Genomic DNA, 23,248 nt, shown 5'->3' with positions numbered 1-23,248 from the left:
AGAAGAATAAATTGTTAGGTAACTATAAAAAAGAAATTAAATGTAATGGGGATCAGCAAATGTTAATGTAGTAAATTAAAAGAACGATCCTTGAGCTGAGTTAGAGTAAGTTTAATTTTTTGTTAAATATAATAATGTAACCAAAGTAGTTCATGCCAGCCTCCTCCTCTGTAATGTGTGTTGACTGCATGATGTTAACTTGGTTTAGTATTTTTGCTGTGTTCATTGCATGTTAAATGAATCAAGTCACCATATTAAAACTTACTTCTTATATCCCTCCTATTGTGCCTTTTTGCAAGCTATCAGTTGTTGGTGCTCAAAGTGGTGTCAACTCTCAGAAATTAATATCTGTCTTTGTAAGTTTCTTTTTATTATGGCTACCCTTAGATTCCTGTCAGCAGATATCTGCTTTTTTGCTTATTATGCAGACTCTTCGTACAGGTTATAAAGTTCTTACTTAATTACCTATAATTTTTATCAGAAGTACCTCCCCCACATCATGTACTTTAATATAGTTCAATATTACACTGAGCTTCTTGTTGATTATCAGGCAAGAAGTTCATTCAAATAAAATTTTTAAAGATTCCTCTCTACTTTTTTGTATCTGTTTTTAAATATTATACATGTTTATACAGTAATATATTTCTAAAATTCCTGAATTCTGTGAGTGTTTTAGCTTTATTTCTTCAATTAAAAAGCTGTTCCTGAACTCCTTTCTCAAATTAGGTATCTAGCTTTCAACCTAATTATGTTCCCATCTAATTTATGCACATTTAATATTGTCCTGGCACTGTCTTCTAGCTTAAGTACCTTTTCCCCTTCCCAGTGTTGACCATATTTGATATTTTTATGCAGGTATGCCCAGTTGCTCATCAAAACTAAATGAACCAGGACTTTCTACCTTTTTGTTGTAAAATAATTTGTATATGCTAATTCATGTCAGGTCAAAATTATCCTGCATCTTATGGTCTTTTAATTCCTTAACAGAACAGTTATTTTGGTATGTTGAAAACTTTAAAGAGCAAATTAAATTAAACTTCAAGTGATTTCATCCTTGTAAAACCTGACCAACACTCCTGTGAACGTGCAATCCAGTGATTGCCCATTTATGCTTTGGCAAAGAAGCTTTTATTAATAACCTGGTTAATTAAGTAATAGGAAGTGAATTAATGTTTTACCAAATGCATTTCTATAGGTAATTGAACTGTAGGTTATGTTGGTGTCAGTGCACAGTGTTGTAGCCTGGTTCAGATCATTTGATCTAACCTGACTCTAACTTGCCATTAAAAATGAACCAAACAAAAAAAACACACCAAAAACCACCAAAGAACAGAACACCTCCACTCCCCCTGAAGCCCCCAACAACAACCAACTAAAAAAAACCACATAAAATGCCAAAAATCAAGGGTTTCATCTGATTAGTTTCTTTAATGTGTCTCACTATAAGGAACAAGAGCCAATCCTGCAGCCAAGGAGTGGAGGCAGGGCAGAACTGGTGCTTTGCATTGCAGCTTGTGTTTGGTTTGTCCTTCAGAAACTCTGCTTAAACCAGTCTGGAAACTGCAGCTCCCAGACTTTGTAGAGGCAAGATATTTATATCCATCACAGTTTTCTAAGGACACTAATATCCCTGATACTGATTCCTGTGGTATCAGCAGGCTGGGATGTATAATTATTGAGTGAGGTAGTATCATTTAAAAAAAAAAAAAAAAAAGTTGAATTTGTGGCAGAGTCCTGTATGAGTTCATTATTTTTTCTTAAGGTAAATTTTGTTGAAACCAAATCTTAAAAGGAGGGTTCACACCTCCACAATTTAGTTAAGAACCTTCAGAGAGGTACTAAACAGATTGCAGATTGAATGGGCAGATTAATGATTTTTATTTACTAATAGAAAAATTGGTAAACAATGGCAGAGGCACAAAGCAGGAGCTTATAAATATTGTTTCTCATGTGAAACTGAATGTGACTTTTAATTGTAGCTTAGACTTTGAAGTTAAATCCTTGCAGCTGTCTTCAGAACTTTGGGGTGATTCCTTTTGGTATTTACAAACATCAAACTTTTGCGTTTATCAGGTACTGCATACCAGAATTCAAGATTCATTAGTGTTATTATTAACACTGATTTTAAGAACATAACTTTTTCAGGAATTGAAATAGAAATTAAAGCCAACTGAACTTTGCTTCTGCTCTAGCAAAGAGAGAGGTGGAATAATAGTTCTAGAATAAGAAAGGAACACTTTTAGAAAGTTAATGCCCTTAATTTTGAACTCTCGTTGTAAAGTATTCAGATGAGGTTTATTAGAAAGCAAGTAGAAACAAGTAATTAAACACCAGTTTTAGCCATTAATCGGTAGCTGCCTCCTGATTTTTCCAGCTGTGCTTTTTTAAATAGCTGTGATTTCTGATCCTCTCTGAAATATCTTCTGAGATGAGCCACATGAAACATATGCAATATTCAAAAATACCCTCACTGTTTTACAGCTTTTCCAAATCAAATTTTTTATCAGGTTGTATCACCTGTATCATCTGTGTGACTGGGTGAATCTTTGATACTGTGTGTCTTACCGAAGTCTGTGTTTTCAGTTGGATGTTTAATGCTCCATTCTGTATCATGAAACAGAATTATCCTTTATTTTGGAACTAGATAAGTGAAGCTGAACTCTCAGTGAAGCAGAATGTTATCTTTAAAAGTTTGGACAGGTATACTGGAAACAGCATGGACAGAAAAAGGATTCTGATTATCTTTTTGTTCTGATGCTTCAAAGAAAAATAGAGTGATTGTTTTCTTGTCAAGTTCAGTTTCTGGAGAATTTTAATGTAAATTAAAACTGTAATGTTTAAATATTGAGATTACTTAAAATAAAAACTTTAAAATTACATTTTAATGAACCAGCTCTCAAACTTCTCTTTTGTTGGTACTTGGTTTAAATTTGTTACCATGTTCTGAGAAAGTTCCTGAAGTATCTGTCCTTGGGGTGTGGATCAGACTAGTGATTTAGAGCAGTCAGTATTAGACATTATTGCTCTGTGTGTTTTATAATAGAACCGTAGAAATGTTTTCCTAAAAATAATACTGATTCTTTACTGTAGTGGTTATACCAAAGCTGAGTTTTGAGAAAATCTGAGGAGGTCCCACCCGAACAACATAATTTTACACATCTGTGAGCATATTATTTGTCCCCTTATAGCTTGATCATTCTTGTTGGGAAAACAGATCTATATAGAACTGAGGTATTTTGGCTGAAAATTCATAAATTATTTCAATATTTTACTTGGTTTAGCATTTAAATACTGTAATAATCTAGCAGAGATGATTGATATATTAAGTTGGGCAGCAATTGAACACCTGCATTATGCCAAAGATTACTGAAAATAAACTGAAGCTTTACCATTGTTTCGGAATCTCTACAGTAGTTGTACTCTGCCCTAGATTATATGTTTTGTGTTATGATGTCTTAAAAATTTACTTGCTTCATTAATTTGGCGATGAAATAAGAAAAAAAATGGAGCTGCAAAAGGTGTTCCCATTATTGAAGGGTTTTTAGGGGCTTACTGTAGTCAGACTGGATTTGTTGTGTTTGCCAGGAGAAGGGGTGCTCACAACTTGATCAATGTAACAATATTCCTTGAGTCTCTGTAAAATGTTGCCAACTATTTTAAAGTTGGTAGTATATATTACAGAAAAATTGATATACATTTATATCTGTATAGGGAAGGAAGGTTATAATTTCCCTTTTTTCCCAGAAGATAAAAAAAATGAAGCTTACAAATTCTCCCATCTTAAACTTTCAGATAGCTGTGGCACAGAAACTCCTGATCTGCGGACTGTCCCTACTCTTCCACATGACTATTACAAAAACTTTGCCAGTGGAATACAACATTGATGATAACTTCAGAGCTACAGCATCATGGCCTGTAAGGTTTTTCTACCTATATGTGTCTCTTATGGCTGCCAGACCCAAGTATTATTTTGCATGGACTTTAGGTAAGTATATATTTAAAAATATAGTAATAACAAAAAGGGCACATGTTGAGTTTCATTTAAGATGCTGCACACTTAAGAATATATTAAAAAGTGGCAGTGCCCTCTTGAGGCCTTAGGAAAACCTGATTGCATTTAAGTATTCTGAGGTATTGGCAGAGTATATTCCATAGTGTCTCTCTCTTTGAGAAACAAAAGGTACCAGAAATGTAAGCACAGTGTTGTGACAGTGTTGCAAATGAGATCTTAGTCTCCTTTAGAATTCTGAGTGAAACTTTGGGAGTTTTGGGGAGTGGTAGTGTTTTAATGAGCAACAACTTTAAAAAATAATAATAAAAAAATAACTCTAGTCTAATGTACAATCCCTCTTTTTTTCTTTTAAATTTATTTTGATACCTTGATTTTTGGCATATCTGCAAAGTTAATTTTTTGTGGTTAGTAATTTGCTTGATGTTACTCAAGCATGAAAGAAAATTAATATATTGAAATTCAGATGTATCGTACTTTTGCTAATAGTAGGTGGCATCTGCAGTACTGTTTTCAGAATCTGATGGGTGTGACTTCAGTTTTAGTCTTTGTTTACCAAAAGTTTGGATGATGGGTGAGAAAACATCCTTAGTAACTGATTTAAACACTTGAATAAATTATATAGTTTAAAGAACCTTTTGTGTTTCACTTCATGTTATTTGAAAAAGACAACATATACAACAGAAAAATACTTTATTTATGTAAGTTGACATCTTGGAAGTGGCTCACACAACAGATTTCATCAGCTGCCTCCTCCTCTCCAGTTTTACATATTTGTTTCATAATTCTTTTGAGAGAGAATCTGTGGGAACAATGCAATAAAGAAAGCTTTAGTGTAGCAGAGCAGCATGACTCATTTACAGCTGCTGGTTTAATTTCTGGTCAATGAATGAAACACTTTCAGCTTGTCTGGATATAGTAATTTTGGGGCTTGTTGTGGAATGAAATAATTTCAAATATTGTGGTCTTATGCACCTGTATCATCATCTGTAAATCGTAGGAGTCATCTGAAAAATGAATAATCTTAGTTGGTGGGATTTTTCCTTTAATACTTCAAATAGACTTGTCCTTATGCACTTGCTAAAAGTATAGAGCTAGCATTCCTTTGGTAAAATACCAACGAAAATAAACGATGCCAACTCTGTGCTTTTAGTTTGCTAAATAGCTTTTTTTAAACCTTCTTCCTTCCACTTTGTCTCATCTAAACTTACATTGGTAGGAGTAGAATATGAGGGGGCTTTAGCAGTTTTACTGGATGTTATGCTGTTGAGTTGTATGCTACTTCAGAAAAAAATTTGTTAATAAAATAAATTACTTTAAAGAAATACTTACTAAAATGGTTGTGAATAAAATGAGTAGTTACTCTAGCTGTAGTCTTTGTACTTTAGCTAGCAAAAGAGTATGAGATTTGTGTCTTCAGCTGTTTCTAATTGAGCATAAAACCATTGCCTAATATTTGAAGTTGACATCAGTGACATCAGATGTAGGGCAGCAGATTTTGTTGCTTTCAAAGATTTTTTTTTTAAATTTTCACAAGAAAATAAAAATATTATAAATTACCCTATATTCAATGAAATGTTACAAAGCCCTTTTCCAAACTGGTGGATAACAGGAAAAACTGAACTTCAGGAAAGAAACCGTTTGTGTGTTTGAGTCAATTGTTTCTTATACTTTCCAAATACACAACATTAATACCTTCAAAAAGTTGTTGAGAAGAAAGGAAATTACAAAAGATACAAATTTTTCTTACATGTGACTATTGTATGAAGTAAATTCTTTTCAATGTGGTAATTAAATCTGTGCAGTATCTCCCACGTTCCTGGCTGTAATTGAAAAGGTCACAATCTAATTACAGTGCTTTAAATGAATTCTGAGCTAACAGTGAGGGCCCTGTAACTAGAGGACTAGATCTGTATGGCTTCTGCAGAGCCTTTTGCCTACCTTAATTCCAGTTCCTCAGGACTCCTCTGACATGGTAGAAGGGCTGGCATTCTTCTGCCCATGGTCCCTTAGTGACCCATGTAAGTGGTTGGGTTCATGCCTCGTGGATGTGGGTCCATGTTTGGGTGCATTCCACCAAGCACCTGGTTCAACAGAGGGAATACTTGGGAAAAAAACTATCTCATTTCCTTGCATGTGGCCATCCTAATTTGAACAGCTGAGGAAATTTTAATGTCTGAGCTAACAAAGCTCAGGCAAAAGTAATGACTGAAAGGGGCAGGCAGCAGAGATCCCTTGGGTTTTCCTGCATAGTCTGGATGACAGCAGTGCTTTTTCTCCTAGGGAAAAACATTGCTTGCTTTGAACTATCTGACCTTTGACGTGCAGTGTAGACACTTCACATTCAGAGGTGTTAACAGTGGCCTTGTGCCATTAGTGGAAGTTTGACAAATTCTGCATCACTTAAAAAATTACTGTTTTCTTTTGTTAGGGTTGCACTGCTCTGCATGGGGTGCTGTGAATGTGCACCTGCTTGAAGGGAATTGTGCAATTTTATCTTTATGCATTAAACATTACTGTTGCTGCATAATGAAGACCAAAGACACGCATCTGAGCGTTGAGCTGCTGTCTCAAATCATTACAACCAGATACTGTTTCATAGTCTTGATGCATCTTATTAAGTTTGTTTTTCTGTCAGATTGCTCAAGCAAGTCTTAGTAGGTGCTGTGAGAGAGAGGGAACACCTGTACTGTGAAGTAGATAGTGCTACCTTTCATTGTTATGCTTTTGTACAAGTTTTTGAATTGAAATCCAATGTGTTGCTTGGATTGTTTTCTGTTTGTTCAAGTGTTCCTCAGTATTTAAAAGAAAAAATAAATGTAGCCTTTAAGGTGTGATAAATATTTTTAACAAACTACATGCTGTGTGATGCAGGCTGTTTATAATTAATTTGTTTATTTTTGTTTCTTTGCAGCAGATGCAATTAATAATGCAGCAGGGTTTGGTTTTAGAGGCTATGATAAAAATGGAGTTACACGTTGGGATCTAATATCAAATCTGAGAATCCAGCAAATAGAGGTTTGTTTCTGGCTCTTTTAAAAAAACCTACATGCCCATGTAGGTAGTTGTTTGTAATTTCAGTAACTTTCCCTATGCATTTTGTTCCTTAAGGTAGTGAAAATGTTTGAAGTCAGAAATGATGTGTTCGCATCCTTAGGAAAGGATGGAAAATAGTCTGTTTTGAACATGTTCTACTTGTCAATTGACTTCCAAAATATTTTGTGGTTATGAGTAGTTGAGCAAATAACTTATTCAACTCATCAGAAAATTGGTGGAGGAGGGTTTATAATTTATACATGAGAATTTTGAAACACTTTATAATACTTCATGATTATAGAAATAATTAATTTGTTTTACTTTACAGTTTTCCACAAGTTTCAAGATGTTTCTTGATAACTGGAATATCCAAACAGCTCTTTGGCTCAAAAGGTATTTATTTCTTAAAGGAAAGCTTTTTTCCACTGAAGTTTCTTAGATAAATATTTCTTTGAAGATGATGTAACATTTAAAGCTAAAACCCCACAAAACATCAGTTGTTTAGCAACTCCGCAGGACATTCTTCTTGTAATACTTGAATTAAAGCCTCTGAATTTAAGACTTCACTCTTAGTGTAGACTATCAGGTTATGACAGAAACAGTTTTTCTTCACTGGCCAAAGGGAACATAAAACTGTTAATCTGTGGAGGCGTCTTTTTTCCTCTCTTAGCATTCAAACCAGTGCATGTTGCTGAGAACAGCAGGCAAAACGTACATCTCAGCCTGTGAAAGCTCTGCATTATTTCTAGCCACATAGTGATGTAGGAACTTCCATACGTTTTGTGAGAGAATTTTCTATGCTCCTTCCATTAAGAGTTGCACAAGAGACATCAAACCCTACAATGTGCTGTCAACAGAAATTGCAGATATCCCTCAGCTGCACTCTTTCCTTGTCTGGGAAACAGGTATAGTGTCCTGTGAACTACATCTTTCTACTTCTTTGTGGTAACTAGAAAGTAAAAGTGTTCCTGAGTAGCATGTGGGTGTTGTTTCCCTTCTTCCAGTCTGTTGAGTTGGATCTCTATCGATAGGTGCAAGTTTGAGACCCCTATCTTGGGATCACTCAGAGGACTTAACCCCTTATTCTAAGATAGCTGGTAACAGGATGTTTCTTCCATCAAATTTCTTCATAGTGTTTTCTCTTCCTTTCATAATTTCATCCCTAAATATTTTGCTGACTCAATTAAAAACAGAAATTGAGTTTCGTGAGATTATTCTGGTTGGCTCAATGGTCAACAGGATCTATTGCTAAGACAATGAACAAAGAAGAATTGCATGTTTGCAGGTATTGAAATGTATCATTTAATAAAGAAAATAAGTTATCTAGCTATTTTAATTTAGAGAACAGAAATTTATCAGTATTAAAACTTAACAGGAAAAGGTTGTATTTCAACAAACTTTCAAATCTCCTAAATGGAGTGATTCTAAAGAAACACACTTATTAGTGAAGAAGTATAACACTTCTGCTAAGAATTGAAAGAAAAAAAATTCAAATCAGTTGCTTAGAGTGACAAGAAAATAAGATGTGAAGAAAAATTAAAACCTCCTTTAATAAATATTTTTTAAAACAATAGTAGAAGAATCCTTGAGGATAGTCTTAATCTTTGAGGATCATCTAATTTTATTCTACCACAGTGAATGGGAGAAGGGTGGATGTTTTCTGGAGGTTTTGTTGCAAGTAAGATTGTTTTAATTGATTGTATATGAGGTCCATAAATAGTGTTAGAGAATATATATTATATTACTAATAATTTGGTTGATTGCAATGCTACAACAATTAGAGTGGAGGACAAGCTCATATATTACTTTAAACATCCACTTTTAATACCTCACCTTTTTATCATTTACAGAAGTACCTAAACTGTTAGCCATTTATCTCACATGAAATAGCAGACATCAGCATTTGTTCTGTTTTTTTCTGATAGTTTCTAAAGCAAAACTGAACCACCAGAATCACAGGATTTAAACCCTGATTGTGTGTAAAAACAAACTCCTTGTAAAAACCACAGTTAATGGAGCTACAGATCACAAAGAATTTTAGTAAATGTTTAACGTAGATCATAAGATATAGCAATTCAGAGGTGTTATTGTTACAAGGATGCAAGTTAAAATAGATGTTTCCATGGCAGCATATATCAACAATACATAACACAACAGTGTTTCCTGACTGGGAAACCTTACGTTCCCCCCTCAGCCTGTTCACTTTCTTTTCCGAAGAAACCATCTAATGCCGTTTGTCTTTGGTCATATTTGCAAAACTTTTCTGGTTCTTGTTACTTGATTCTGACCTCTTTCCAAACTTCCTGTCTTCCTAGAGTGGATGTAGTACTTCTGCTAAGACCTTCAAGGTCTTTCCCTGGCTTGTTACAGGCTGAATTGAATGATTTGACTGGATTAATTGCCATTATTTTCTGTAGGTAATACTGTGATGTATTAGGAAGAGTGTTATATCTGTCTTTTTGTACAGCAGCAATCTACTGTTGATTCATGCTCAGCTGATATTCAGTGTTTCATACTGTTGATTCATATTCATACCCAGCTACGCTTTTTCAGGAATGTTACAGGAATAGTACTGTTTTGTATCTTCCACTTTTCTTATTAGATGTTCTATGCTTTGGACTTCATCTTGTTGATTTCAGAACATCCTTCAAGTCTATCAAGATCATTTTGGATTCTAGTGCTATATCGGCTAAGAAAACAATGCCAATCTCGTCCATCCCACCTTCCACCCCAAAAAAGGAAGGGAAGACAAGGTGGAAAAATGTACTTCTCAGTCTACCACCCAAGTTAGTAATGAAAATATAGAACCAGACAAAAGGCAATACTCTTCTTGAACAGTTGATGCATCCTCCCACTTCTAGAGCAAATTATGGATAAGATAACCTGAACCACCTGTATTTGAATATATTTTTGCAACCTGTTGTGATGACCATATTTCCTTGGTGTGTTTTTAGGAATGTCAAATGAAGCATTTGAACATGATTTATTATTACCAAAACCATGGAAGAGTTTAAGTGTACTTTTTACTCTTTGAAATTGAAACCTGATGATTTTTTGTAGTATATCTTACCTGACTTGTATTGATACAACTGAAATTTGGTTAGTTAATTTGGTTAATTAATTTAGTTAGTTTTGTTAGGCCTTGAATGCTTTTCAGGGAACTATTTCAGTAGTTTAAACCAAATAAAGATTGAAGCCGTGTATCAGTTTATTAATGAGACATAATTAACCACTGCTCAGTAAAATATATGTTCAGAATTAACAGCAGTACTAGAACAGATAACACTTTATGTGTGCTTAGTGCTCTGGTTTAATAAGCATTTCTAAACCCTCTTCTGTAACTAATCCCGAGCAGTTTAAAAAGCACACATGTACGCACACAGTTACATGCAAACTGCACCACCTCTCCCAAGGACATATGGGATACAAACCCACACCTCCTCCTGGGAGTGTGGGCCCCCTGCTTGTATGCACTACCTGTGGGAGACATGAGTGCTCTAGCTCGCTGTGAATCTGCTGATTCACAAGCCCATTAGAAAAGCATGCCACAAATTCCTGTACCTGCAGCTGACAGGGACAAGATCCTGCTCCCTGGCATGGCACAGTGCACTGACAGTCCCCTACCTGGGTGCAGGAATGCTACTGTGTCTACCAGGGATGCTCTGTCTTGGCTGAGACAGAGGTCATAGTGCTGGTGGGGTGACGTCTGGCAGTGTCAAACGAGGTTTTGGTGACTGGTATTTTGCTCCAAGATGCCTCCCTGACTCATCACAAATTTTCCTAAAGCTTTTGTACTTCTAAGGCTGACAGATTCTTTGTCAAAAATGTTTCTTTGAAATTCTGTGTTTACTATTTAACCTGACCCAGTGCTGCTTTTGTCTTTAAGGTGATGTACTTGGGGCAAATGTCAGGTAGTTTTGTGTATTAAGCATGCAAGCACCTGCCCTCCACTTAGCCCCATGTTCTCATCTTATTGGCCATTGTGAGCGAAGCCCTTTGGCAGGAGGAGAGGGTTGTGCTCATATCCTGCACTGAAGACCTCATAAGATAAAACTTACCACATCTATTTGACTGGAATAAACTAAATTAGCAAAATACACTTTTGATCTTTCCCTATTCAGATGCTGTCTTTTTGCCTTCTGTCCTTCAGCATTGACTGCATCAGTAGGTCTCAGTAATCTTTTGTATACATGGAAGTTGTAGTAAAGTAGTTAGATTAGTAGTGACTATTTTGGCCCTCTGTATCATTAGCTTGTCGTCTTCTTTAAATAATAGACATGAATTCTCTTCTTTTTTTCTGTTACTTGCTATGTGGTTACAAAACCTTTTACATATTGGTGTTTATGGCCTTTTTAGTTAAAACTCATTTTGTGTGTTAGCCATAGATTTGTGTTCATGCATGGCTTTGGTGTTTATTTTTGCTTCATGTTAGTTTGTATCTGTTTCCATATTTCCTATTGCTTTTTGGTTTTCAGATCATTAAAGACATTAAAGAAATCTTGGTGAAGCCATATCAGGACCTTACCATGTTTCCTATCATTCTTCCACATCATGATGGTTTGTCATTGTGTCATATAATGTTGTCTTCTAGAAAATACCTTTCTTGGATTCCTTTTTCCTTTCTTTCTTCTAGAATTCTTTACTGTAGGACCTTGCCTAATAGTTCAGAGTCTCAATTTTTATATAATAGAGTTCAGCATTGTCCTTATTTGATATTCTTGCAACAGTAGAGTATTTATTACATTTTCATCATCATGCTCACCTAATTGTGTCACACAGACATATATTCAACTCTAGTCTCTTTATTATTCAAAATTGAAAGTAGTAGTTACTTTTCCCATTCTCCTATAGGCTGCTTTCATTTTGTGAAAAACATGTATCTGACTCATTGCAAGAGTTTCCAGGGTTGTCTGCACCTTCCAGTGTAGCTTTTCAAACACATTCTTGGATGGCTCAAGATCCCTCATTAATGCCAACACCCATCTTTGGATGATTGTGTATCCCTTCATTATGAACAAGTACCATGTGTGATGGCACTGAGCACAGGTTTGCACTGAGGGCTTAACTGGGAGCTGTGAATAGCTCTAAACATTTTCTGTAAGTCATAATACAGTGGCAATATTATTAAATAACAGGAAATTGCAATTGCATTCAAACTTCTGTGTTGGAGATGCAACTGGTAAAAGTAAAAAGGATGACTGAGAAGATTGTGAGTGACTTGTGTTATTTATCTTTAATTGTTTTTGACTTGCTAGAGTGTGCTATGAGCGAGCCACCTTCAGCCCAACGATCCAAACCTTCATCCTTTCTGCCATCTGGCACGGGGTTTACCCAGGATATTATTTAACATTTTTAACAGGAGTACTAATGACACTAGCAGCACGAGCTGTAAGTACCAACCAAGTATCTTCTTAAATAATATGTTTTATAAAAGAAAATGGATCATATTCTGTAGTCCAAAGATGCCCTTTACAGTTTATACACAATCTGTCTGATAGGGGTGTTTACTTTTTTCAGTTAAGAGAGCAATGGGAATGATTAGATGTAAGGAAGGGTTGATTGGTGGAAACAAAGAAGACTGTACACAGCCTATAACATTTTTGTAGCATATCTTTTGTGGAAGCTCTTCCTCTGTATTAACTGATCCTGTGTTACTGGCATACTGAATAGGTTGATGTTATCTAAGATAATTTTGAAGAAATCACTGATGATGAGTAGCTCCCTAATTTCTGTCCAGTACTAGTGTAAAGGTGGTAACTAAAGAATGCTCCCTGTCAAGCAGCAAATAAAAATCTCTAGTGCAGCTACCATTTCAAGTTGGCCAGCCAGCAGTGCAGTCACATTAACAAGCTTTTGCAGCTGCTACTCAGAACCATATGGAACCAGCAAATCTGCCAAGAAATCTCTCACAGTTCTGCTTGAGAAAGTTGTGTAAGAACAGAGACAGGTTTATCAGTTACTCAGTGGAAAAGAGGAACAAATTACATGTCAGAGGAGCATAACTGACCACATTTTTCGTTGAAAGAACCAGGAAAATAAGAAATGAAGCAGACTGCTCTTTGTTGCTCTAATAGCTAGGGGAAGGTGGTATTTCAGACTTAGATTGTTTCTACAGCAATAAAACAGATGCTTCTCTTTCTTCACAAGATGAGGATACAGTCCGTGTTTGACAGAACTGACTCCTTTCTTTACAATAGATGTAGCTTTCTTCTTCTTCCAGACTATCACAGGGAACTTTTGACATTTATCAGCCAGGGGCTGGTGCAAAAGCCAAGGTTCTGGGACAGTTCTCAGGTAGAAGTCGTTTACTCAGTGAGATGAGTCCAGTAAATAGGAGTGTTCACTGCACTTCATCCTGAGCTTCTCTAGTAAGGTGTGTTGTATTCACATTTCATATGTATCAATCAATAGGCTAGTAGAAAAATAGTTTGAGTTTCTGTATTAACAGGTACTTAATATTAACTGCTAAGATATATTAGAAGTACTTCAGCATAGTTATTTAACTCTATTAGCCTTTAACTGCAAAGTGTGGTAGCTTTGGTCCACACTTTGTTCTGTCATGCCTAAGCATGTATTCAATTTGTTTTACCTCCTTTAATCATTACACATTTCAAAATCAGGTATTTACTAGGGGCAATTGTAGATTTGTGTTTAAAGTTGTCCCTCAAGTCCTAAAATACAAGATTTCTCTACAAGAAATTCTGTGAAGTTTCATCTGAATTCTACAGAACTCAGGAACAAGTCATTGCATGTGACCATAGGAGGAAACTGGGTGGAGATTAGGATGAAGGTTATGTGACCAGAATGACTTGTTTTACTTAGCTTAACTAAGCAAAGACTGAGTGGCAATGCTGTATCTACAAGGCAATTTGGTAAGAACAAGAAGGGTAAAGGAAGGTTTTAATGTAAAGAATTAAATCAGCAGGAGCTAGCCTTGGGTATGTTCTTTGGAAACAGGAGTTCTAAAGAAACAGAGATTTGAAGAAACTAAACTGTGCACTTTGGTGCTGCATTTTTGCTTCAGTGCAAGTGACTGGGAGATGGAAACTGTGATACCAAGCTCAGTGAGGCTGAATGGAGCCCATCTTGGCTTCTCAGCAAATAAGATTTAAAGCAAGGATGACAGTTCAGTCAAAGCAAGGAAGGACAAAGATTTACTGGTGTCTTTTAACTATAGACTTAAATAAAACTGAACCCAAATCTGTGTGGGTTTTGGATTTGGATTTTTTTCAAATACCTTTGTTGTTCCATTGTTTGAACAGAATTTTACAAACAAAAGAAGACAGCATAGAAAATTGAGTCAGTTTATATCAATCCCACTAGATAGTAGTTGTTATTAAGACTCCTGAAATATATAATTAGAACTGGTATTTTGTATATTCTGATTTATAACCTGCTTGTCCTAAAATATATCTTAAAACAAGTATATGAAAATGACTTACCATATAGAAGCTTTCATCAGAAGGATTCTGGCTTTCATTTATTGCAACCCTCTATATTTATAGAGTGCCTTGATAGAATAGAGTTGTCCTGATTCAGACAACCAGTGCAAAGTTGCACTGGGTTTTATGGAGGATTCATTTACTTAAATTCTGCTTAAATTGATAAATGCTTAAATTCCTGTGTTGGATGAAGAGCAGGGAATTTCAACTGACTCCTGTTGAAGCTGATGGGCATTTTGAGTAGTTCAAAGATATTTGATCAAACTGTAGCATTTCAGTACATCCTATGAATTTTGTGTCAATGCAACAAACTCTGAGCTCCCAAGGTTTACTCCTAAGCTAATTTTCTATTACCTGCTTTTTCAGATAAGAAACAATATCAGACACTATTTTGTTGAATCTCCTGCTGTTAAAGTGTGTTATGATATTATAACATGGATGGCAACTCAAATAGCAATAAGTTACACAGTCGTGCCATTTGTACTGCTCTCTGTAAAACCCTCTTTCACCTTTTACAGGTAAGCACATTCTACCTGTTTCCTTTTCTCTAACTTGAAATAGAAGTGTTTTCTGCAGTGTAAGATTTTTGAAGCTATTGTAATTATAATTATAAAATTGATTTGTTATCTGAGTGGACTGTATTTCTGTTCCAGTGCTCGAACGTGGTGTGTGTTGTGTATGAAAAACCTTAGAGTGCTTTCATTTTGCTATCGTATTAGAGTTATTTTTCCTGGGGCAAGGAAAAAAACCCAACCAAAAACAAAACCAGAGGGTACCTTAGAAACTACTATATACCCTTGAATTATTTTACAGCAAGACTAGATATTGACTTCCCAGAAGTAACTTGTGAAAAAAAGTAGAAAGCAAATTTCTGTTCACTTTACATCTTGCTACAGCACTAAATACTGTAAGGGAGGACTTAATTTCTGATTTCCCCCTTTTTTTACTTTTCTTAAAGGAAATACTAATGTTTTCTTATCTTACATTCGAAGTATGCAAGTAGGTTTTGACAGTTTATTCCTTAAGTATCCTGTAAGAGTGGTGAAAGTTTTATTGAATTATTATTTCTCTTTGTTTTTTAGCTCCTGCTATTTCTGTCTTCATATTGCCAGTATTCTGGTGTTGTTGGTATTTCCATTGAAAAGAACTCAAAAAGGAAGTAAAAAGCATGAAACCGTCCAGCCTGTGTGGTCCAAAACACTAGAAGAAGAAAATCTTTTGCAAAAGAACAGTTACTCCACAACAAATAATAGTTTCAGTCAGAAACAAGAAATAACCTGCAGATATCAAACATTAAAACAGTGATTGAGGAAATACTATGATGAATATATTTTGTATGTTTTCAGAAACCCATTTTTAGCACCTTTTAAAGGGGTTTGTATTTGTTTGCAAAGATGTTTAGTAAGAAAAGAATGCATTACCTAGGAAAATCACATACAATAGCAAGACTGGAAACAAAACAAATTAACCCCTCCCATGCCATGTCCCTGTGGGTCACGCCTTATATGAAGATGTTACCATTATTTCAATGGGCACTCAGGACTTGCAACGTATGTCCACAGGGTCATATGTGTGCCCTTTGCTGAATGTACGTTGTGTATCCCAAGGCACTGATGGGGTGGAATAAAATTGTGTCAATCTAGGATTAACAAATGGAAAATGATTTTTCCAAATGAATAACTTGCCTTAAACCCTCTATTTACTGAAATATTGTTTCTAAGTGGGTGTTTTCAAGTTTGATTTTACATGGAAAGCGCATTTCAAATATATAACACTATATGCTATAACGAAGATAAAAATAGGAAATGCAAAGTCACTAGAAGACTTTTGAATCTTCAAAAGGGAATTGCAATAAGCATCTCAGTATTTGGAGGGTTTTCTTAAAGTATCTCAAACTATTACAGTGGATTACAGAACTGTAAACATTGATGCCAAATTATGGTTAGGTTTCTTTCATAAAGAGTATGATTACTCTGAATGGATTAAAATGGCCCTTCTGAACAGATTAAAAACAACTCAAGGTTCACCTTTTCCAGGGCTTGATGGCTCTAATGTAGTTTCCTTTTATTTTGAAGTACCTAAACCCAATAAAACACTGCCAAGTGGGCTTTGCAGCTAGAGGAGGAAAAGCGGCCGTAAGGCACAGAAGACAACGTGCAAGCACTGGGATTTCAATGAAAGTGCAGTTTTGCCCTTAAATACCAGAAATACTTGTTCTAGAATAGAACTGTTTTACAAAACGTGATTTTTAATACTTAAAGTTATTTTGAATTTTCAGGCATCAGTTAGTTGATGATGCTTTCAGTATAAAATAGCAAAATTACCTTGAAGCTCTGGTGTGTAGGTAGTCAAATATGAAATGACTATCATAACCAATTTCTATATGCTTGATAATTGATGGTCCTTTATCCAAAGAAGTGTATGAATTTGAGGAAAAGTTTTTTCTTTAAATTTTAGATGCAAAGTTCATATCATTTTTGTGGGTAACCTAATAGAAGAAAGAAATCCTTCAGAATATCTGACCTACTGAATCATGGAAGTGTGTCAAGGAAACAATGCAGTGGTTATGTCTATTCCAGACCATTTATTGTGATGATGGTCACTGCTAGAGTACTACTGTTAAAGGGCTACATTTTAATTGCTTATATTCTATATTTTCTTATAATTTTTTTAAGTAAACTCAAACTGTTTATCCACATGGGGTTTATTTTTAATTTTAAACCAGACACAAAATACTACCAGAGAAAAATAATGCAGCTTGTTGATTAATAACTAGCAATGAGTGAGAAAAATGTTGTAATATTTTGAACCTTAAATTTTTCATTGAATATCTAGGACCAGTCAGATTAATATTGTTAGTACTAGAAGTGCAGTGATGGTCCTCAGCTTTGGGGATACAACCATGGAAAAAATTGTCACAGTACTTCTTGTGTATTCTCAAAGAACCAGATCCTGAGTTTGGTCAGAGTTGTTTCTGTGCTGCCATACTTCTGTATCTGGCCTTTGGCTCCTTGCCTAAAACTCCAGGAGGAGGATAACATGCTTTTCCATATATATATAGGTTAGCACTAATTAGTCTACACAGTTAGAAAGGGGAAACTGAATATTAAATGAGAGCAAATGAGTCTGTTTAGATGAGCAGGGATGTTCATTGTTTCAGTGACAGCTGTATTATCTTTAAGATAAAATAATCTGATTTCTAAATCCTTACTTTGATTGCCCAAGTAGACTTCCCCTTACATGGGGTCACGGTTATCATATGCCTCTTTGAAACCACATTATGCTTTTCTTGTTAATAATAAGGGAACACTAGTTTATTTTTTGGTCATCCTTATTAGATACAGAATCAGGAAAGACATTTTTTTGCTTTCTGTACTTGAAGGGATATTTACGTAAGAGAACAAATTAGAATTGCAAATTTTTGGGTGGGTAAGTAAAATTAGGGTTGATTCTTTCAGCATTTGTTACTGTTGAACTTAAATTCATCTTGTTGGTTCAGTCTCCATATCTACCCAAACAAACACTTTTGGATGCCAGTACAACATCCAATGTGCCGTTTTTCTGTTAATGTTCTGGTACTCGTGTTTTCTTCTTTTGGCATGTGTGCAATGGAGACTTACTAATTCTTCTTAATGAAATATGAAAACAGTTGTAAACACTCCCAGAAAATAAGCAGGTTTAGGATAGTGCAGGCTTGTGTGTGACTTCAGTGTGAGTCAATTCACAGGTACAGTTTCGTTCAGAACTTTTTTATATAGGGAAGTTAAAACAATCAAGAAAATATGTTCATGCTTTCGTTGGGCACAGGTGGCAAGATGCATGTTTCAAAATTGGACGTGACTTTTTTTCTTCACGATTTGAACCCATTAAATAATTGCAGTGCAAGAAAATTATGGCAATTAATTCTGCACAGAATTTAAGTGCACTGTCCTAGAATTTACCCTTTAAATGTAATTTCTGAGTACTTTGAACCAAAATCTGCTCTTCATGTAAATGAATTCTCCTGGGGACTATGGAAAGAGGTGTTTTGTTTTAATGGCAGCACTCTGATTTTAGTCAAACTGGGGTTTTGTTGTTTTTGCTTTCCTGCTGCTTTACTCATTTTCTGCCTTGCTGTCGCACTGGACCCTTTTTACCCACTCAGTCAGAAAGTCAAGAGCAGCCAGCCTCGATGCTTTAGATAATTTTTAGGTTTTACACACGTCATTTGATAATACTGAATTCGAAAGGATGGCAGTGGTTTACTATTGTTCTTCCTGAGAAAAATTGTAGAAAGTAAATTTCCTATGTATGTTTTGGGCATGAAGGAAACATGGCTTAGTATTCTTTCACTTATTAACTAATTTATATCCAAAAGGTAAAAGTGTTTTCTGTATTGCAGATCAGCACATTATGAAAAGTAAATACAACATATCATTCATAATTTTATGGTGCTTTGCAGATATTTGCCTATTGTGAACAGTCCATTCAGGCACTTAATGTTAGTTAGTAAATGTAGTCACCCTGAGAGTAACTATTTGCTTGCTTAACCTTTTTTAACCTTTATGATTCTGTATTAATGAAAGAGATATATATTACATATTTAAATAATACTTTTGGTGGTGCCCACTACTGTTTTAATCAGAAGCTTTGTTAGCTTTGCAGTTATAGATATGCCCTTCTTATTCAGGAAACTTATTCTTCTGTGGCCATTCCTTAAGTTGACATGTAGACAGGATTTCAATAATTGGTGACATTTAAAAATATGCTCTTGATAACAAATCATACTTTAGTGAGAAGACTATGAAGAGCTCTTTGTATATTCCCTGCTCTACACTGTCATATGGTATCTGTTTTACCAATATAGTATATTATTTATTAGAAGAATTTTACACTTAAAGAACTTGTTCTGTTTCCCCCAGGGAAATAAGTAATGTGAATATGGTAAAATGTCCTCTGATGCAGAGGAGATGTTTGAGATCCTTACCTCCCGTCAAATTCACATCAAAAGTAATTTTAACAGAGTCTAGATTTTTCTCTCAGAAGCTTTGCAAACAAATTGTTGACAATTTGTTTAAATACATGGTCAAATGTGTCTTCACATTTGCCTGCAAATGTATCACTGTTGCTTATATGTAAACTTTCACATGTTCAACTTTATAAGTTGGCCTTGAATGATAAAGAAATTTAAAAGCACAAGTTACAATAATTTAGGCTTTCATTTCCCTTATCCTTAAGTCTTTCATTTGTTATTCTCATTGACTTCTGAAATCAGGCTTGAAAATTTTTCAGTTTCAGTGAAAATTTTGAAATATTGCCATCTGTGTTGAAAAGTGATCAGTGTTAGAAAAACAGATGGAAATTAATTTAAGGATTTTAATATGATGCAGACTCTGTGTATTAAAAAAATACACATTATTTCTGTGCTGATTCATCACAGCATTTCACTACATTATTAATTTATGTATTTATTTAGAACCAATAATACTCTGAGCAGCACTTGGAAGTATTTTTAAATTTTTCTGTTTAAAAAATCAATTGGCAATAAATACTTAAACAAGTATTATATGCTATTCTGAATAAGTATGTAAGCAGATACTCTAGTGAATTGAGCCTACTCTCATAAGATTACTGGATCTGTCTGGATCTCACCTAGCTTGCACTGTCGGTCTTCACTTTCTTCACAGTCATGGTGGAAAAGCTGGCAGTGGAGAAGTTTCTAGTCAGAACATGTCCTGTCTGTGGCTGGAAGGGTTTGCCACACAATTCCTATGAGGAGCTAACCCTCTGTGCAGAGCTTGGCAGAGATTGTACTTGCTTGTGACCTAGCCTGCCACTGCTCAATGCTACATCTGTCTGGATTTTTGACGTGTTTGCTGTCTTAACCTAGACATTTAGCAAACACCATGAAATCCAGGCATCCACAGTGTCACCCTGCAAGGTTACAACTGCAAATATTGCAACACTTGGTTGTTATGGTCAAAACGAAATGAACCCAAAATTTCTTAAAAACTTGTTTTGAGATGAGCTTTTTGTAGGTTTTTTACAAAATGTAGCCATCAACTGTATCAATTTTCATTGCATTAAATATTTAAAACATAATTTTGCTCAGTTTAGGTATACAAATTTGCAAAAGCAAATTTTGCCGCTTCATCATTGTGTGTGCATTAGTTGTGTGTCCAGTGACTTAGCCCCCGTTTTGGTTTTAGATGGTTTTAGATTTTCTAAACCCATGTACATATCCATATAATTTGTGTAAACTTTGAGTTGACAAACTGTAGTTACATATAACGTGCATAAATACACTTAAAATAAGCTATATCAATATTCAGATGAGGCTGGTGTTGAGCCCTCCAGTTGTACATTACATCTGAAGGCTGTGGGGCTCTGTTCTCAGACTACTAAGCTTTCTGCTTCCTAAGGTGAAAATAGAATCTGTTGGTTACACTTTAAGTGGCAAGGAAAAGGCTTCTTTCATTCTGTTGCAAAACCAACCTTTACAGGATATTCTCCTTCAGGCTATGAATAGAAATCCTGACTTCAGACTAAGATCTGAGATAGGGCTACGTTCAGAGGAAATTTTTTATATTAGTAGTGACACAGTCCAGCACCTTACTCCAAACACCTCCTGGCAAAACAGACCTCTTCACAATCTTCTTCCTTCCTTTCATTCTCTAAGGGATAAATACCCCAAGCTAGATTTCTTCAGGTTTCACTGCAATATGTCATATGAATAGGTAGCTGTGGTCCATGCTCTAGTCAGATTCAAGACTGGGACAATATAATCTGAAATAAAAAGCAGAGAAACAGGGTGCCTAGAGACCAGTAATTGGAATAGTGCAACACTACGTGTTAATGGTGCAACAATTGTCACAATAAGTTAAGGAGTATTTGCCTATGCATCTTTTGCCTTTTGATGTGTTTATCAGTTCTCTTTACATCTTTTCTTTGTATCTTCTTTTGTCCGGTGGTATTGACTATTTCTATGAAGAATCTGCTGATGTGTCTTACTGTGACAAAGGTGTCAAAATGCTACAATAGTAATTAGGTAGTTATTCTTAAATCCCAGACCTCAGATGTGTTCTAGATCAGTTAGAAGAGAACATTCAAAATGTATTGGGTGAAAAATAGTGTAAGATGGGTAAACATAGCATTATTCAAAGATGTTGTAATAAGTTATTCCATTTAAGAATTTAAAATATGGAACTTTGTTCTTTCCTGCCTTGGTTACACATTCAAGGGAATAGTTTTACCTCAATGCAGAAGTAGTTATGCCTCCAACCACCCGTATGTTAAGATGAGAGAACACCCCTAAAAAGTGGATAGCTACAGTGTTCCTAAATTTGCCTTTCCTGGTTCAGATTATAATACATTGTCAGTGAATTTCATTTTTATTATTCCAAAATATATATTTTTTAAAAAGTGTTATTTTTCAACAGATCCATAAACTACGTGTTGGTGTATGGTAAAATTAAAATACCACTGTTAGTTACACTGTGATTGTGATATTTTAATAATTACTTATTTCTAATTTGTCTCAGCAGTGCTGCAGAAGCAGCATGCTGTTATGTTTTAAAGGTGTTTTTAACTTGCCTATAAATGTTTTTTTCTAATTTGTGTCTTTAAATCTGATTAAACTGTAGTTTAAAAGAAAAGCAAACTTGTTTTTCTAAATTCTTTGGTGTCTGTCTTTAATGAGTAGTAAAGAACAAAATTATTTTAATGTGGTTTCTCCTTTTAATTATTAAACATACACTGCATGCATTTACACTGTTATTTGGAATGTTCTACTCCAAAATTGGTTTTATTTAACTTGTCTTCTAGAGCTCATATACAAGTATATGTATATATTTACTTTCCAGTAGAGCTGGTAAATTAAATTTCAAGTCTAGCCTCTTGTTACTTGGGAAAGATACTTAAGCAACTTTCAACCCTCCGTCTCGGAGCATATTGCTGCCTGACAAGCACTAGTTCCAGATATGACCAACTGGTGTATTTTTAGCTTCAGAAATGGAAACCTTATAACTGAGAAGTCAAATTCAGTGTTTTGAAGAAGCTGCTGCTTTGATTGATGGTTCCAAAGAAGCAGGGCTAAATGGGTACCATACATGAACTTTTTTTTTTTTTCTTTTTGAAACTTGACTACCAGGACTCTGCTAAGGCAGTTTCTGTTGGCCGGTGACAGGATATTAAAGCTGACTGAGACTTCTTGACCTGCAGGTTTTTACCATGTGTGCTTAGACTGTTAGAGAAAAGAAGGGATATTATATATCACTATTGAACTATATGACTATATATCACTATAACGCTACTAAATAATTTTCTCTCTTTTCTTGATCTGGTATTAATTCTGCTTCTGTACAAACCTTGTAAAGCCAGTGTTTTTGAAGACATCTTTACAGAGATCTGTTTCTGCCTTTACACAGATCTGTTTCTGCAAGGGGTCCTACCCTAGAGGAATACTGCAATGTTTGTGTTGTTCTCTTGAAAGGCCCTACTGAAGCAATGGTATTTTTAAGCCTTGTGTGTTCAGAATTCATGGACAAGCTATATGCAATTTTAGAAGCTCTGGTGATTTGTGTCATTCTAACCAGAAGTTAGACTGCAATAGAATTTGCGTTCACAAATAAACATTCACAACAGAGTTGGTCAGGAGTATGAAGTGTCTTCATGAACCAAACATTCCTGCATTTATTGAAAAATTAATTTGAACAGATTATGATAAAACACAGCTTTCTGGTACTACTTCAGAATGCTAAGACTTGTTGGTGATGGAAATTTT

The 23,248-nt window shown here is 35.1% G+C and overlaps 1 protein-coding gene across 2 annotated transcripts in view; it reads left to right on the top strand.

Annotated features, from left to right (window-relative positions):
* The window catches only part of MBOAT2 (membrane bound O-acyltransferase domain containing 2), a 102,906-nt gene extending 80,785 nt beyond the window's left edge, over positions 1-22,121 (top strand). The window contains exons 8-13 of one of the 2 annotated variants that reach the window (XM_032682718.1): positions 3,793-3,985; positions 6,924-7,027; positions 7,374-7,438; positions 12,301-12,433; positions 14,854-15,005; positions 15,570-22,121. In XM_032682718.1, coding sequence (XP_032538609.1) covers positions 3,793-3,985; positions 6,924-7,027; positions 7,374-7,438; positions 12,301-12,433; positions 14,854-15,005; positions 15,570-15,792 — 870 coding nt within the window. In that variant the 3' untranslated portion in view covers positions 15,793-22,121. Of the gene's footprint in view, positions 1-3,792; positions 3,986-6,923; positions 7,028-7,373; positions 7,439-12,300; positions 12,434-13,741; positions 13,837-14,853; positions 15,006-15,569 lie in introns of those variants that run through there. The other variant, XM_032682719.1, reaches the window with a different exon arrangement.
* Positions 22,122-23,248: the final 1,127 nt, after the last annotated feature.

This window comes from Chiroxiphia lanceolata, chromosome 3, assembly GCF_009829145.1.
Source record: "Chiroxiphia lanceolata isolate bChiLan1 chromosome 3, bChiLan1.pri, whole genome shotgun sequence".
Classification (NCBI taxonomy): Eukaryota; Metazoa; Chordata; class Aves; order Passeriformes; family Pipridae; genus Chiroxiphia; species Chiroxiphia lanceolata.
Note: the sequence above shows the minus strand (reverse complement) of the source record. Positions and strands in the feature narration are given on the sequence as shown.